At 43.3% G+C, this 16,923-nt stretch overlaps 1 protein-coding gene and 1 long non-coding RNA gene across 4 annotated transcripts in view; one reads left to right on the top strand and one right to left on the bottom strand.

The window, feature by feature from the left end:
- Positions 1-2,680: 2,680 nt before the first annotated feature.
- LOC121819106 (uncharacterized) lies at positions 2,681-5,971 on the bottom strand. The gene is made up of 2 exons (XR_006059297.2): positions 5,831-5,971; positions 2,681-2,855 (listed from the first exon to the last, which is right to left on the bottom strand). It is a non-coding gene; the product is annotated as an uncharacterized LOC121819106 (long non-coding RNA).
- The window catches only part of SP1 (Sp1 transcription factor), a 44,339-nt gene continuing 32,853 nt past the window's right edge, over positions 5,438-16,923 (top strand). Inside the window, exons 1-3 of one of the 3 annotated variants that reach the window (XM_060412533.1) lie at positions 5,438-5,560; positions 6,620-6,774; positions 7,232-8,603. In XM_060412533.1, coding sequence (XP_060268516.1) covers positions 5,554-5,560; positions 6,620-6,774; positions 7,232-8,603 — 1,534 coding nt within the window. In that variant the 5' untranslated portion in view covers positions 5,438-5,553. Of the gene's footprint in view, positions 5,561-6,076; positions 6,527-6,619; positions 6,775-7,087; positions 8,604-16,923 lie in introns of those variants that run through there. The other 2 variants (XM_027967251.3, XM_027967253.3) reach the window with 2 other exon arrangements.

Here is a 16,923-nt window from a genome sequence, read left to right as displayed (position 1 = left end):
TTACTAGCTGTGAGTGACTGAAGGTTAAGCTCTTCGTGGAAGACGCCCAAGGACCTTTGTCCAGGAACCTCTGATCGCCTACAATGGTGCAGGAGAGGAATGCAGAGAGAAGTCTGGCTGTGGTAAAGGTTACTTCTAGGCTGGGGATCAAGCCTCAGGGTAGCGGTGGGAAAATGTCTCTTGGAAGCAAAAGCCTGCAAAGCTCCGGCCCTCTCCACCATCTCTCTGGGCACCCAAAAAGGCATGAACAGGCAGTGCCAGAGCCTTTCCCCAACAGGAACCACCCACTTGCCTAGGAGACAGTGAAAGCTTCCGGAAGAAGAGAGGAAAAGTCAGGTGTTAAGCCTCTAGGAGCTTCAGCGGACTTCTGGGGCCCGAGGGAGGGAGGGCAAAGCAGGAAGGAGGGGTTTGCGGTTGGGGAGAGCCAGCTGGTCCACCCCTAGCCGGAAGCTGGGGGTGGAGAGGCCCAGGCTCGGCCCACGCCCGTCTTCTAGCTCCAGACTGGGTCCCAGAGGCCGTCAAACCCCACCCCGCTCCTCTGGGCACCTCGTGGGCCAGGCGGGTTTGTTTATGTATCCAGCTCCCTCCACCCCCAGCCCGGCCCTCCGCCCGCCCTCAGAGTGGCCCCGTGGGAGGGGGAAACCGGGCGAGCCCCAGGCCGGCCCCCTCCGGTCCCCTCCCCTTCCTTCCTCCAGCCTGGGCTTTGGATGTCCGTGGAGGGCAAGTCCTTTTTATAGACCTGTTGAGCCAGTCGGGGCCAGTCTCCTTACTGGGAGTGGGAAGCTGGGAGGTGGCTTAGCTCTTTCCTCAGCTCTAGATTCTGGAGAGAATGCAGAGCTTCTTGTCCCAGGAGAGGAAGGAGAAAAGGAAACTGCTTCATTTTTGGTTAAAAAGGGAACTTTTTTTTTTTTTTTTAAATGCTGTCAGGCAGGACCCCACTCACCCTTGGGGTGCAGAAGTCCGAAGCCGAGTGGGGGTGGGGGTAACTGGTGAGGGTAACTTGGCAGTAAGCATAGGTTTCCAGGACTGGTGAGCAGAGGAGCCAGAAAAGGTTAGATATTTGGGGTGAGGGATATGTTTTGATTATGTTTGTTTTAACCTGGAGTCCCTAGGGGTCAGATTTAACTGTTCAGTGAAGCGGCTTTTTCACAGTGGGGTCCAGACTCCTCTCTGAACCTCTTGGGTTCCTCCAGCTTGCCTCCTCTAGCTCTCAAGAATGCAGATGGATCGTGTCTCTGGACAGTTTCTCTCTTCCTCTTTCTCACCATCCCTTAAACCACCTCTGCTTTTATTTGCCAAAAGGTCTTCAAGCTGCAGGGACCATGAACTGAGTTTACTGTCAGGCCTGTGTTCTTGCAGTCTTCAGAAAAGAATATTCCAGAAAGTTGGGCCAGAGTTCAGCTCCAACAATAACTAGTGTTCTTGCCGATGCCACTCAGCTCTAAAAAGAAACCCCTACCTCCAGCCTTTCTTTATTCTCCAGCACCTGCAAGACCACCAGAGCCACGGACCAGGACTAGTTGCACTGGTACTAGTTGCTTCTTAGTTCTAGGCAGGGATGAACCTGAACGCTTCTCAGATAAGGAAACAAACCCAGCAAAGATGCAGAATGAGTCATTTTAAATAATAATAGTAAAGAATATCTGTAGCCTGTCCTGAATTTCTCATCAACAGTTTCTGAGCTTCTCAAAGAAACCTGACTTCTTAAGAGTTCTTAGTTACCTGCGTTTTCAGGGTCTTGAAAAGACTGAGGGATGTGTGATGATCCATTTAGCTTCTCCAGTCACCAATTACCTTGTAAATGACCTGAAATGTTTATGATGTGAAAAATAAAGATTTTCTGAGAATTTATTTTCTTGTCAGAGATTATTTTTCTTTCCTAAGCTTCTTTATCTTAGAGTAGGTACGACAGGTAAACAGAATTTTAGTGTTTTGTTCTTAACAGCTGTTAAAGTTTACAATGACGCTAGAAGAGTTTTGAATTTGTATATTTTAATTTGTAAAATATTCCTGTTACCAGATTGCTAAATGGGAAATCGCTAAACTCAAAGAGTATCTTCAAAATCAGGTTTAACTTGAAAAAGGCAACCAACCCAAGGCTGAGAATCAATCCTTGGCGTTGTACTATCTGAAGACCTATTCAGGATTTGGGGGACTGGGCTTCCCCTTTCATTTATCAAGTGTTTACTGTGAACTATATCCTAGGCCTTGAGGATACATAGTGAAAAGGCATCGCCCCCTGCCCTCAAGATTACTTTGTCTGACTGGAGATGTGATATTTAGATACCTTTAATGGATGTATGTAAAAAGAGCATGGTGGATAGAGTTTACGGTAACTGGGGGAGTTAGCAAAGACTGCATTAAAATTCGTTTATATCAAAGATAAGAGTTATGAGCCCAGAAGGAGGACCAGCTCAGTGAACTGTACTTTTAAATTTTGGGAGACCCAAGAAAGCATGTTTTAGCGGAAAACTTCAACAAAGAACAAAGTGAAGGCTCAAAGTGTAGTAGACAGGGAAGATGAGCCTGAATAGGTGCAAGGCAGGCCGATTACCACACTGGAGCGTCAGCACTTGGTGCCTGCGTTCTTATGAGTGGTTTTGAATGAAGACAACCCTCAATCCACATGGCTCTTTTTAAACACAGTCATTAGGAGTTATTTAAATGATTTCACCAACGGTTATGAAAACAAACTTGAAACAAGTTTATTCTTTTTTTTGTTTAGTCGAAAGAAAATCTATTCAGGTTTTCACAGATGAGTTGGACAACATGTCCATTTGCTCTCAGAAACTGTTATTAAACAAGCTTATGTTGAGGACGTCCCTCACAGGCCAGGTTCTGAATTCTGTCTCCTCCTGGAGAAGCAAAGAGAGAGTATTGTGTAAAGGAGCGTGGCTCTTGAATTTCTGGGTCTAAAGCTAGGTCTTTTTTCTCATTACCTGGAATAAAACCAAACCCTAGTTCCCATTTTTGGCTTAGACTAGCTTAGAACTATTGGGAAAAGGAAAAAAAATAAAAATAAAAAGCTTTGAAACTAACCAAAACAGTCATAATTTAAAGTACTGGAGAAGAGCATGACAATTTCTTACATTGGTTGAAAGGATTAAATTAGAAATGTTCGGAGGACTACACCACAGTTTTAGTTCCTCCTCCCTCCTCCCGCCTCAGCAAGTTTGGGTGTGGTCTTTTGCTAAATAAACTGAACAGCTGTTGGAATCTCCAGAGCTTGGTTTACAAAGATGAGCAATGCAGTTTCTTCCCTCCAGGAAGTTTCTTTCCTTCTGGAAGTTTCTTCTCTCAAGTTTCTTCCTTTAGTGCTTCTTAAACTGTGATTTAGGGACCAATCACCTGAAAGAGTTGTATTCTCTTGTCCCTCTCCAGAGACTATCATTTATTAGGCCTAAGATGGGGTCTAGGAATCTACCTTTTTAAAAAAAAGCAGTCCAGAGGATACAGATAAAGATTCCCTGATGTTCTATTTTGAGAAACTTTGACTTAGAAATGCTAGTAATAGAAATGTAATGTGATGTTTTGTAATAAAGTTATAAAAGAAGATGATACCATGTAAGCTATCCAGGAAGTACGTGCAGGATTTTTTTTAAGAGCTAGAAGGTAACAAAAAGCTTTTCTTAAAAAAAAAAAAAAAAGTTTATTAAACCCATTTAAAAAATTAAGCTAAAAAAAAAAATTAAGCTCAATTTTATAAATGGTTATACAGGCATTATTCATTTAAGAACGTATAGGACTTCCGGTGGGATTATTCTGAGTTGAAATTTGGCACAACTCATTAGATTTGTGATCCTGGGGAAGTTACTTCCTAGCCTCAATTTCTTAACTTAAAAAATACTACTATCTCAACGTACAAAATAGTTACTAGCCTCTAATACTAATAACTTCCTCATGAGAATGACATTAGGAATGCAAGATACCTAGCTGATCTAGGCACCTAACTCTGTAGGCTTTTACCTTCTGGTCTTGCCCAGAGAAACATGAAGCCTCAGTTTCGGGGAATCCAGACTTTAAAACATATTAAGTGCTTAACTGTAGATAAATAAAGTGACAACATATAACATACAAGTGAGAAAACATATGACCTTGTCACGTTATTGACAAGTCACCCAGGCTGCCGCCACAAAAACTAGGATAAAGGAAAGGCAGAATGGGAGGCCAGAAATTCAGGAAAAATCCTTTTATGCACTTGCAAAAAGCAAGAACTTTATTTTGCTACTTTGCTTTGCTTACAGCGTATTTACAATTAAGGCGGCAGCGGCAGCGGAAAGTGGCTTATAAGACCTTGATTATGGGAGGTTCTCCAACATAGTTTAGCTCCAAATGCAAGCTGTTGAAAACTTAACCCCTTAAGTAGCCAGCACCAGACAAATTGGGAGAATTTAATAAAATGGCGTTTGCTGGAGTCTCACAAAGACCTCGCAAATCGGTCACCTCATTAACTGGCTGTGTGAGAACTCTCACCAGAGTTCTTGCGCCTGTACCCACAGGGCTTACACCACATTTAGAGGCATCCGCCTGCCTCTCCGCCCACCCCTAAAGGGGTGAGACTCGAGAAGTACTTTTAAGAGCGGTTAAATTAAGACTCAAAGGAGCCTTGGTGTCAAAGCAAAACTTTGCGCCGAGAGGCTCGGCCTGACACTTGTTGAGCTGCACGATTCAGCTGAAGCGTTGCTACCTAATCACTGTAAAGACGTCCCCAGAGGAGGGCCAAAATGGCGACGGACTCCTCTTGGCACAGCCCTGTTCCTCCCGGCTCTGGTAACGCCCATCAGCCAAGTGGAGGCGGTGGCTGACTTTCCCCCGCGCCACCTCATTGGACCGAACGACTGAGGCAGAGGCCAATTCTCCTCTGCCCACTCCAGGTTCTTGCCCTCGGAGCTCAGGCGGCTTTGGATTGGCTTTTATACACGTCAATTTGCGTCCTATCGCGTCTCTTTTCAGTGTTAATCCAATCATAACTTTCCTGGCTGCCCGCCTGATTTCTGATTGGTTTTGATCTGCTTCATCCTATCCCATTCCTGTCTACTTCTTATCTCCTCCCACTAGGACTTTGCCCAGGCACGTCCGAGCTTCTGGTTGGTTGTTGTTCTGTCATTCCAATGAAAGCTCTTCCAATCCCTCCTACTCACGGAGCCCGCCTGGCAGTTGACTGGCTTCTTCCCCAAGCCCATCATCTTTAGTTCCTGCCCACCTTCACTTCCTGCCTCTTTCATTGGCCTCTAAAACTGAGAGGCCGATCTTTTGGGGCGGACACCACGCACGCAACTTTGTCTTACACGCCTTAGAGAGCAAGCGAGCCTTGGCATTGGGCAATCTGTCCGTCTTTCTTCTGCAAGTCCCTCCTTTCTCCCTCCCTCATTGGGCGGGGCAGCAGTAAAGAGGCGGGGCCTAGGCCGGGCTTGTGGCGCGCTGCTCCCTCCTCCTTACCCCCCCCTCCCTGTCCGGTCCGGGTTCGCTTGCCTCGTCAGCGTCCGCGTTTTTCCTGGCCCCCCCCAACCCCCCCGGACAGGACCCCCTTGAGCTCGTCCCTCAGCTGCTACCATGAGCGGTAAGGATGAGTCCACTCCAAGCTTAGGGGTGGGAGGGGAGTGAGGGGGCGCGCGCGAGGGCTGACCGGGCGGTCCCCGCCGTGAGGGGGGGCGGGCGGGAGGCGGCGGCGGCGGCCTTGGTCCCGCCCGGGGCGGAGGGAAGGGAGGGAGAAGGGGCAGTGGCGGGGCCTCCGAGGAGGAGGAGGGGGATGGGCCACCCGCCCCGGGGGAGGGGGCAGCGTGGCCTCGCCCGCCCCCTGCCCGCCCCGGCCACGGGGGACGGGCCTTACCCCCCACTACTCGGCTGCCCGCCTGAGGCTCCTCCTGCCGGGGGCTGGAGCCGCGGGGGCGGCCCGAGCAGAGCAGGCCCCGCCCGGGCCAACCGCCTCCCTGGTCCGCCCTCTGGTCGCCGCCGGCCCCAAGGCCCTCCTCCCTTCCCCCCGTGCCGTAGATTACCCCTCCCCCCGTAAATTACCCCTCCCCCCTACCGTCCCGCCCTTTCCACGCCCCACACCCCGAAACCGCCCTTTCCCTCTAGGGCCCGCCCTCTAGCCGCCCCGAATCGCTTGATTTCTAACCCCTGGACCTCTTTAGCCCCTTATTAGTATTTATAAATGTTTCCCCACCCAAACTTTTTATCTGTTCTTTTCCCCTTTCTCCTCCTTTCCTCTTGTTACTTTTTACACTTGAGTTTTTCTCTTTCTCCATTTCCTTTGACCCTAGTTTTTAGCAAACTTTCCATCCACCCACATGTTTTATGCCTTATCTATCCTTTTTTCCCCCCTAAGTTACTTTTTCAACATGCCCGCCGACCCTCGTATTTCCTGTACCAAAAGCACCTTTTCAATGTTTTCTGAGTTTAATTTTGTGCAAGGGAGAATTGAGGTCCAGTTTTGGCATCACTGAGCCTAGATCACATCCTACTGGTCTGCAACTGTTCCTTCTCCCCGAATCCTTTTTTTAATACTGGCGCCTTTCACCTTCCTGTTAGTCATTTGTTTCATCACAGCTTCTTTTATCCTTTCTCACTTTTTAAGTTTGCTTTATCCAATTTTAAATTATTTAAAAATTATTTCTAGACCAAGATCACTCCATGGATGAAATGACAGCAGTGGTGAAGATTGAAAAAGGAGTTGGTGGCAATAACGGGGGCAATGGAAATGGTAGTGGTGCCTTTTCTCAGGCTCGAAGCAGCAGCGCAGGCAGTAGCAGCAGCAGCGGAGGAGGAGGGCAGGTAAGTGATGATCCTGACAGAATGGGGAAGGTGCTGAGAGGCTGTAAATATCCTTAGATGACTGTAGATGACTGTCTTTTTACAGAAAAAATTTTGGGGAAGGGCTAAACCATTTTATAGATAGGGAAGTAAGCACAGAGACAAGTGACTTGGAGATCCCCCTAAATGAGAGTTTCAACAGTATAGATAGATCCAACTTTTTGGTTGGTTGGGTTTTTCTTTTTTTTCCCCTTTTGCGCTGTTACACTGCCCCCTGGTCTGGCAAATGGGTATCACTAAAGTAACTCCTTTCCTCTCCCTTATTTCTGGCCAGGAATCCCAGCCATCCCCTTTGGCTCTGCTGGCAGCAACTTGCAGCAGAATTGAGTCACCCAATGAAAACAGCAACAACTCCCAGGGCCCAAGCCAGTCAGGGGGCACAGGTGAGCTTGACCTCACAGCCACACAACTTTCCCAGGGTGCCAATGGCTGGCAGATCATCTCTTCCTCCTCTGGGGCTACCCCTACCTCGAAGGAACAGAGTGGCAGCAGTACCAACGGCAACAATGGCAGTGAGTCTTCAAAGAATCGCACGGTCTCCGGTGGGCAGTATGTTGTGGCTGCCACTTCCAACCTTCAGAACCAGCAAGTCCTGACAGGACTACCTGGAGTGATGCCTAATATTCAGTATCAAGTAATCCCACAGTTCCAGACCGTTGATGGGCAACAGCTGCAGTTTGCTGCCACTGGGGCCCAAGTGCAGCAGGATGGTTCAGGTCAGATACAGATCATACCAGGTGCAAACCAACAGATCATCACAAATCGAGGAAGTGGAGGCAACATCATTGCTGCTATGCCAAACCTACTCCAGCAGGCTGTCCCCCTTCAAGGCCTGGCTAATAATGTACTCTCAGGACAGACTCAGTATGTGACCAATGTACCAGTGGCCCTGAATGGGAATATCACCTTGCTGCCTGTCAACAGCGTTTCTGCAGCTACCTTGACTCCTAGCTCTCAGGCAGTCACGATCAGCAGCTCTGGGTCCCAGGAGAGTGGCTCACAGCCTGTCACCTCAGGGACTGCCATCAGTTCTGCCAGTTTGGTATCTTCACAAGCCAGTTCCAGCTCCTTTTTCACCAATGCCAATAGCTACTCAACAACTACTACCACCAGCAACATGGGAATTATGAACTTCACCACCAGCGGATCAGCAGGGACCAACTCTCAGAGCCAGACACCCCAGAGGGTCAGTGGGCTTCAGGGATCTGATACTCTGAACATCCAGCAGAACCAGACATCTGGAGGTTCACTGCAAGCAAGTCAGCAAAAAGAGGGAGAGCAAAACCAGCAGACACAGCAACAACAACAAATTCTCATCCAGCCTCAGCTGGTTCAAGGGGGACAGGCTCTTCAGGCCCTCCAAGCCGCCCCATTGTCAGGGCAGACCTTTACAACTCAAGCTATCTCCCAGGAAACCCTCCAGAACCTTCAGCTTCAGGCTGTTCCAAACTCTGGCCCCATCATCATCCGGACACCAACAGTGGGGCCCAATGGACAGGTCAGTTGGCAGACTCTTCAGCTGCAGAACCTCCAAGTTCAGAACCCACAAGCCCAGACAATCACCTTGGCCCCAATGCAGGGTGTTTCTTTGGGGCAGACCAGCAGCAGCAATACCACCCTTACACCTATTGCCTCAGCTGCCTCCATCCCTGCCGGCACAGTCACTGTGAATGCTGCTCAGCTCTCCTCCATGCCTGGCCTCCAGACCATTAACCTCAGTGCATTGGGTGCTTCAGGAATCCAGGTCCACCAGCTTCCAAGCCTGCCCTTGGCGATAGCAAATGCCTCAGGTAAGACTTGAAATCTTGTGCATTTATCTCTAGAGCTACTTAGCATCTCAGCTGAAACCACTGAGTCTAAAGAAGAGGGAGTAGAATCTTTTGAGGGCAGTGCTTCTGAGGGCAAGTCATTTAGAGAAATAGCAATGATTTTAAGTCATTTGGAGCTGACTTAATAAGAACTTTTTCCTCTTCAGTTAATCTGTCCAGAAAGGAGCATTTCTGGGCAGTGTCCTTGGGGTCTGTACTTTCAGTGCCTGGTACTACAGTACAAGAGTGGGCAAACTTTTTCTTTAAAGGGCCAGATAGTAAATATTTTAGGCCTTGTGGGCCACATAAGTTCTCAGTTATGTGTACTTTTTTGTTTCTGCAACCTTTTAAAAATATAAAATATTCTTACCTTGAGGGCTTTATTTGGCTTGAGGGTTCTTCTCTGCTGATAGGAATGGATTATAAACTTATCTGTAGGGTAGTTATTAAATCATCAGATATTTCTCACAAACTGTGAGAAAGCAGGGGAAAGCAGGGGAAAACTGATGGATTCCAAAGGACTTCAACAAACTAAGTTCCCTGGTTAATCTTTTAGTTAACCAGAAGAGCTACCCTTTGAGGTTTAATTTTTTCAACTCCTACTTAGCTTGAAAGTATTAATGTGTATTTTTAATAAGCTTCCTAGGTGATTTTCTTCTGTTTTGTTTCTTAAGCCTCCTAGGTAGTGATTCTAATACTTTCTAGATTAGAGAGCCACTTTCTAGACTGCTTTGAAACTAGTGTATGGTTGAAAGGTAGGAGAGAACAGAAGTGGGGCACAGAGTGGAGTGGGGAGATGGAATTGAGAGGAATTAGAAGTAAGAACTTTGAGGGGGAAAGAGAATTGTCAAGGAAGGGGATGTATATATTGGAATGTATGTTGAATCAGTTGACACTACTATTCAGTCATTTATTTTAAACTGTATTTTACTAGTATTGGTTAATTTGAAATTTAAAACCTCTATTTAAAACGGTGAGAATTTATTTAGAGTTTATCATTTTAAATTTCATGGTGATAGAACTAATCTTTAATGAAGCACGTTAGGATACATATGCATCTTTATATTCTGGCATGATATATAGAAATTATGATGAGAAGTTTAATACCACTGAACTTCTACTTCTGTTGGTGTATCTGTGGATTTGTTAATTGTTTACTTTTATTATAGAGTTCTCATTCTGTTTAGATTGGTTCTTATGTAAGAGAGGGTAACAAATAGGCAACCATATTTCCTGCTTCCTGCAGCTTAGGAAAATCTGTGGTGGGGAGTTCTGCTCAAGTTCACTGCTTTCTTACAGTCTTGTATGTTTAAAATTACTACATTTTGAGCCTTAACAGACAGAAATTTTGTTAGTGAATTGGAATTTTTAAAATAGAAGGTTAGAGCTGAAAGAGACCTTAGGAATCATCTCATACTCCTGCCTTATTTTCCCGATAAGGACTTTGAGATACTGGAAGCACGTATGTTATGAGACTACTCACTGTTAGTTCTAGTCTGGCGCATCCATTACCTATTAATTTTAACTTGGGACAAGAGATGTCATGTTTCAACTTGGGACATGCTTTAAATTGTTAAAAATCTTTTGGAAAATATATCTTTTGTTAGTTTGGAATTTAAGGCTAGAGAGCTGGCAAGTGTTTATAGACTAAAAATTATGTGAGTAGAAATAGGAAGAGTTTATAAAAACTGAACCTAACAGCTTTGAAAATTAGACACTTTCTGGGCAACCTACGTTTGTGTGTTTGTTTTCTCTTTGGTCTCAAGTTATTGAGATTGTTGCAGATAGTATTAATTTGGATCCTTGCAGTGTGTAAACGGTTGATAACTTGAGCTCCAAGGAACAGTTATGAGACACTTTCATTGCTAAATCATGGTCTGGGGAAGTCTGCCATTTACTTTGTCATAGGATAGGGCTACCTTCCTAGCTGTTATTGATGGTCTCTGAGCTCTAGAAAACGCATGCCTTTCTATAAGATAGTAGCAGCTTGACATTCACTAAGAAGAGAATGAAGCTCTGAAAGGCCATTTTGTGAGAGTTGAGATTGCTTTGTTAATAGTGGTTTTGAAGATATGTGTTTCCTCCTTTCTGGTTAGTCATAGTTGTGCAACATGTTTTCCCCTTCAATTGATCTGACTTCAGCCTTAATGAAAGATAATGCAGTCATTTCCTGGAAGCTTAGTGCTCTTTAGCTGTTGCCTGGCTGCTACAAAGTCTCTCATTTTACCCCTTTTTCTGGTATATAGTTATTTTATTAGAAAAATTCAGCCTCTTGGCAGTATGATGTAGTGGAAAGAGCGATTAATATGAGCTCATGTTGTAAGATAGGTAAGTAGATAGCATTCTGCAAAGGGAGCCATTATTTTTAAATGGTTGTGGAAGACTGCAGCTTCTGTGTCACTTAATAGATTTAGTCTTTTTTTTTTTGGCCCTACCGCATGGCTTCTTGTAGGATCCTAGTTCCCTAAATAGGGATTGAACCCTTACACCCCCACCTCCCACCTCTAGCAGTGAAATTGAAGAGTCCCAGCCACTGGACGGCCAGGGAATTTCCACATTTATTATTTTTAAAAGTCATCTTTTAAAACTTTTCTAAGTTCTCTTGTTGACTTTTATTATATTTATTTGTTAGTTTGAATATACAGGCAAAGGCACAAACTTAGACCCCAAATCAGCCACCCATCTCTGTATTCCTGTTTTTCACAGTTCTGCCACTGGTGGGTGATAGTGAAGTAGGGACCACCCGTGGAATGATCTATTGGCTCTTAGTTTTTGTTGTTATTTTTTAAGTGAGCAGCTTTTCCTTTTTTAAAAAATTAACACCCTGTCCCCTTTATCCTTGTATCAACACTCTTTTCCTCTCATTTGGTAGTTATACGCTCTGATCTCGGTTCTAGGTTTTTTGTGTTTTTTTTTTTTTTAAGCTTCAAGCTTCAGACTTTTTTCTCAGCCCTGGCTAAGTTCAAAAAACTCTTCCCCAAGGTTGAGGAGGGGCCAGTTTTGAAAGACTTAGTTTGGATGACTTCGTGGGAGTTCTGCCTAACAAAGAGTGCGGGACTGGGCTTTGGCAAGAGAATAAAACATATTTCCTTGATAGCTATAATTGACTCATGAAGCAAATTTCAGACACTAAAAATAAAAATTTCACATCTGCTTAGTTTTATTGGGGTCAGGAAAATGTCTCCTCTTAGAAGTTAAGTTGAATGCGATACCAGAGTTGGTCTGCCAACAGTGTCGCTAAACTTGGGGTCAGATTGCTGAGACCTATTTTGTTAACAGAGTTGTATTTTAGACTAGTTCATTTGAACATAAGTGTTAAGTGGGTTTAGTTGGTTTAAATGTGTCCAGAATTATCATTCTAGTGCAAAGGGTCATACAAGAGAATTTTCTATTTTAAAATAATATACTTCTATTGACTATAACATCAAATGTTTCAGCATCATTTGCTTTCTCTAGTGTGATTTTATAAGTGTAATTTAAATGAGTTCAGTGTAAGTAGAAAAGATCTTTAAAATCTAGGTGCCTTGATTGATTTGGAAAGACTGAGAAGACAGTCTTGAGAGTTTTTCATTTGTTCCTATTTATTTATTCTAGTGGCTTTCTGTCAATGACGTCATTGTTAAATATCATTGCATTGTGTAATGTGGTCCTTTTAGTTCTTAATTAAATAACAAGAGCACAAGGGTGCCTAGTGTTTTGGAAAAATTTAGTATCTGTTCTGTTCTCAGATCTCCCTTTCTCTTTATTCTACATTGTAAAGTAGCATATAAATGTTGGCACTAAAAATGTAGTTCTGCTCATTTCTTGGTTCTAATTGTTTTGTTGTCCCTCCTTGAAAATATTTTAAATGTAAGAGGAACACCTGTAGAAAAGCTGTATTACATAATGTTCTGTAAGTTACTGATTGTGTAAGCATTAATAGATAATAATTAGTTGAAATTTTTCAGTTTGCCATTTAATTGAAAAGTGTATTTTTCATATTTCTTGTGGAAGGTATGTAAAAATAAGCAGCATGACAATATACAGCCTTGACATACTCCTTTTCCTATTTGGAACCAGTCTGTTGTTCCATGTCCAGTTCTAACTGTTGCTTCCTGACCTGCATACAGGTTTCTCAAGAGGCAAGTCAGGTGGTCTGGTATTCCCATCTCTTTCAGAATTTTCCACAGTTTATTGTGATCCACACAGTCAGAGGCTTTGGCATAGTCAATAAAGCAGAAATAGGTGTTTTTCTGGAACGCTCTTGCTTTTTCGATGATCCAGCAGATGTTGGCGATTTGATCTCTGGTTCCTCTGCCTTTCCTAAAACCAGCTTGAACATCTGGAAGTTCATGGTTCCACGTATTGCTGAAGCCTGGCTTGGAGAATTTTGAGCATTACTTTGCTAGCGTGTGAGATGAGTGCAATTGTGCGGTAGTCTGAGCATTCTTTGGCATTGCCTTTCTTTGGGATTGGAATGAAAACTGACCTTTTCCAGTCCTGTGGCCACTGCTGAGTTTTCCAAATTTGCTGGCATAATGAGTGCAGCACTTTCACAGCATCATCTTTCAGGATTTGAAATAGCTCCACTGGAATTCCATCACTTCCACTAGCTTTGTTTGTAGTGATGCTTTCTAAGGCCCACTTGACTTCACATTCCAGGATGTCTGGCTCTAGGTGAGTGATCACACCATCATGATTATCTGGGTCGTGAAGATCTTTTTTGTACAGTTCTTCCGTGTATTCCTGCCACCTCTTAATATCTTCTGCTTCTGTTAGGTCCATACCATTTCTGTCCTTTATCGAGCCCATCTTTGCATGAAATGTTCCCTTGGTATCTCTGATATTCTTGAAGAGATCTCTAGTCTTTTTTCATTCTGTTGTTTTCCTCTATGTGTTTGCATTGATCGCTGAAGAAGGCTTTCTTATCTCTTCTTGCTATTCTTTGGAACTCTGCATTCAGATGCTTATATCTTTCCTTTTCTTCTTTGCTTTTTGCTTCTCTTCTTTTCACAGCTATTTGTAAGTCCTCCCCAGACAGCCATTTTGCTTTTTTGCATTTCTTTTTCATGGGGATGGTCTTGATCCCTGTCTCCTGTATGGATGTGAGAGTTGAACTGTGAAGAAATCTGAGCGCCGAAGAATTGATGCTTTTGAATTGTGGTGTTGGAGAAGACTCTTGAGAGTCCCATGGACTGCAAGGAGACCCAACCAGTCCATTCTGAAGGAGATCAGCCCTGGGATTTCTTTGGAAGAAATGATGCTAAAGCTGAAACTCCAGTACTTTGGCCACCTCATGCGAAGAGTTGACTCACTGGAAAAGACACTGATGCTGGGAGGGATTGGGGGCAGGAGGAGAAGGGGATGACACAGGATGAGATGGCTGGATGGCATCACTGACTTGATGGATGTGAGTTTGAGTGAACTCTGGGAGTTGGTGATGGACAGGGAAGCCTGGCGTGCTGCAATTCATGGGGTCGCAAAGAGTCGGACACGACTGAGTGACTGAACTGAACCGATGTCAGAATAGTATTATCCCTAACATTTAACATTATTATACTAGATCTGCAGCATTATTTAAAAGGTACATGTCCATACTGTGACTACATTGTTAATGCCATGCTAGGTTTTAAGAATTGGTCCTTTTAGAAGACCCTGAAAAAGTTTCTGAAGGAAGTTTTTTCCTTCAGAATTGGTTGCAAATCTGGACTATAATTTGAATTTGTACTTCTGTTCCAGTGTTTTTTAAGCTCTGGCAATATTACTTGTTTGACAAGTTTGGGTATACCTATCTGATTTATTCTGAATCTTTCTCACCCTATACCTGTATACAAAATTAATAATTTAACATGTACAAAATAAATAATAATTTAACAATTTCAAAGAAGGGGTTAAAATATAAAATACCCAGGTCAAGACAAAGACGTGCCCTTTATGAGATGAGAGAATCAGTTAAAAATCTACATGTCCAGGAATTCCCTGGAGGTCCAGTGGTTAGTACTCAGGGCCTTCACTGCTGTGGGCCTGTGTTCAATCACTGGTCATACTTCGAGGTTCAGCCAAACCAAAACAAAAGCAAAGCAAACAAATCTACATTTCTGAGAAAAAAAAATTTAATGGTTTTCACAGTAAATCAAATGTCTGCTGCAAGTAATCTAGATAAGGTAAAATGCTATTGAGATGGAGCTTTTCAGATTATCCCATGTGTTCTTCATTAACTTGACACTGTTTGGATTGCTTAGAAGTTATAGCTCTTTGCAAACATATTGTAATTAAACCAGACTCTCCATGTTAATAGCAGTTAAACTGAAGATTGCTGGAGTTGGAAACCCTCATCCCCTCCAATACTCTTCTTTTGAAACCTAAGGTGTAGAAAGATTCAGTAACTTGTCAGAGGTCATTGACAAAATTTACAGTGACAGATCTTTTGACTTCAGATCAATATCATTTCCACCACACTACTACTCTCTTGTAGAAACATCGGTTTGTTTTTTGACCCAATTCAGTTATTTTGAAGAGTTAAATTGTAACTTAAGACAAAAAATTGAAAAAAAAAAGAAGCAAAAAGCATGGTTAAATCAACAGCCTTTTTATAAACTTTGTTATGGATCAGAATTGTTACAACCAGATCTATTAATTTGAATTTATTTAATCTGTAATTAAATGTAATGTAAATAATCAATGATATGAGTACATTAAGGAAGGAAGGAGCAAGATGGTAAAAGAGAAGTCAGAGATTTTCATAATCAGTTTTTTGAAAGCATGAAGGTCCGCTGTTATATTGGCGTGAGAGTGTTATTCTGGTGGCTCAGTAAAGAATATGCCTGCAGTGGGGGAACCCTGTGTTCAATCACTGAGTTGGGGAGATCCCCTGGAGGAGGGCATGGCAACCCATTCCAGTATTTTTGCCTGAAGAATCTCCATGGACAGAGGATCCTGGCAGCCTACAGTCCATTGGGTCACGGAGTTGAACACGACTGAGCTACTAAGCACAGCACAGCACATTACCCAACCCTCCTTTTTTTTTCCCCTTACTAGGAAGATGTGATATGTTTCCCTGATTGTACCTAATTTTTTCCTTGATGGATTTGAGACGTTTTGATAGCAAACTTTCTCCTTATTGTCCCTACTATTTTCCATTTTATTCTGAAAATTTCCTTTCAGTGCCTTCCTTCTGCTCCCATATTTCTGATTAAATAGTATATGTATATCTCTTGATGTACTAGGGGATATGGTTTAACAACCTTTTTTTTTAAAAAAAATTATGTATTTTTAGCTGTGCATGGGGTTTCTCTAGTTGGCGGCAAGTGGGGCTACTCAGGTTGCTGTGTGCAAGTTATTGTGGTGGCTTCTCTTGTTGCGGAGCCTGTGCTCTAGGGTTTGGGGGCTCAATAGTTGTGGTGCATGGTCTTAGTTGCCCTTCAGCATGTGGGATCTAGTTCCCCAAGAGATTGAACCCATGTCCCCTGGGTTGGCAGGCGGATTCTTAACTACTGGACCACCAGCGAAGTCCTAAAAAAACCTTGGAGAAACTGTATAGGGCCTGATTTTGTCCAGGCCCTAGACAGACAATGCATAATATTTCTTACAGTTACTGGTGATACATCTGAAAGTAATCTGCTTAGGATTCTTTGGCAGTTTCTTGCATTTCTGAAGAAAAATGTACTTCAAATGTATACAGACCACTTGTCTTCTTTTTTTTTGAATCTTTATTCATCCCATTCGTCTTAAAGAAGGTAAAAAGCCTGTAACTCTGAAAACTATTTGAAAATTTTTTATATTGTCAAGAAATTTTTTTCTTTTGGTATTCTTTTAAAGGATTATCTGTTGGCATTATTACGTTTTGAATGGCCTCCTTATTTATTCTTAAATGCTGTTAAGAAATGCAGTAATATTCATGGTTCAGTTAACTTACATAGGCATTTAACTAACACCAGTATACTTAGTAATGTAACTGTTCCCTACAAGGCTTAAGAATTAGATGCAAAAGTGTTAAGTGGAAGTGGGTTCTAACTTTGATGCTTCGTTCATAGACAAGTTTAATGAAATTTATTGAGCATTTATTGTATATCAAATGTGTTAGGCTCTTGGAATTCATTGAACAGATGATATTGTCTCTTGCCTTCTTGGAGCTCCAGTTGCTATTGTGCTATAGTTACCTACACTTAATACATTTTAAGGGGGACCAGTTCAGAATCCACCTGCAATGTGGGAGACCTGGGTTTAATCCCTGGGTTGGGAAGATCCCCTGGAGAAGCAGGGGATCCCACTGGAGTGGCGACCCTCTCCAGTATTCTTGCCTGACAGAGGAGGCTGGTGGGCT

This window comes from Ovis aries, chromosome 3 (genome assembly GCF_016772045.2).
Source record: "Ovis aries strain OAR_USU_Benz2616 breed Rambouillet chromosome 3, ARS-UI_Ramb_v3.0, whole genome shotgun sequence".
Lineage (NCBI taxonomy): Eukaryota > Metazoa > Chordata > Mammalia > Artiodactyla > Bovidae > Ovis > Ovis aries.
Note: the sequence above shows the minus strand (reverse complement) of the source record. Positions and strands in the feature narration are given on the sequence as shown.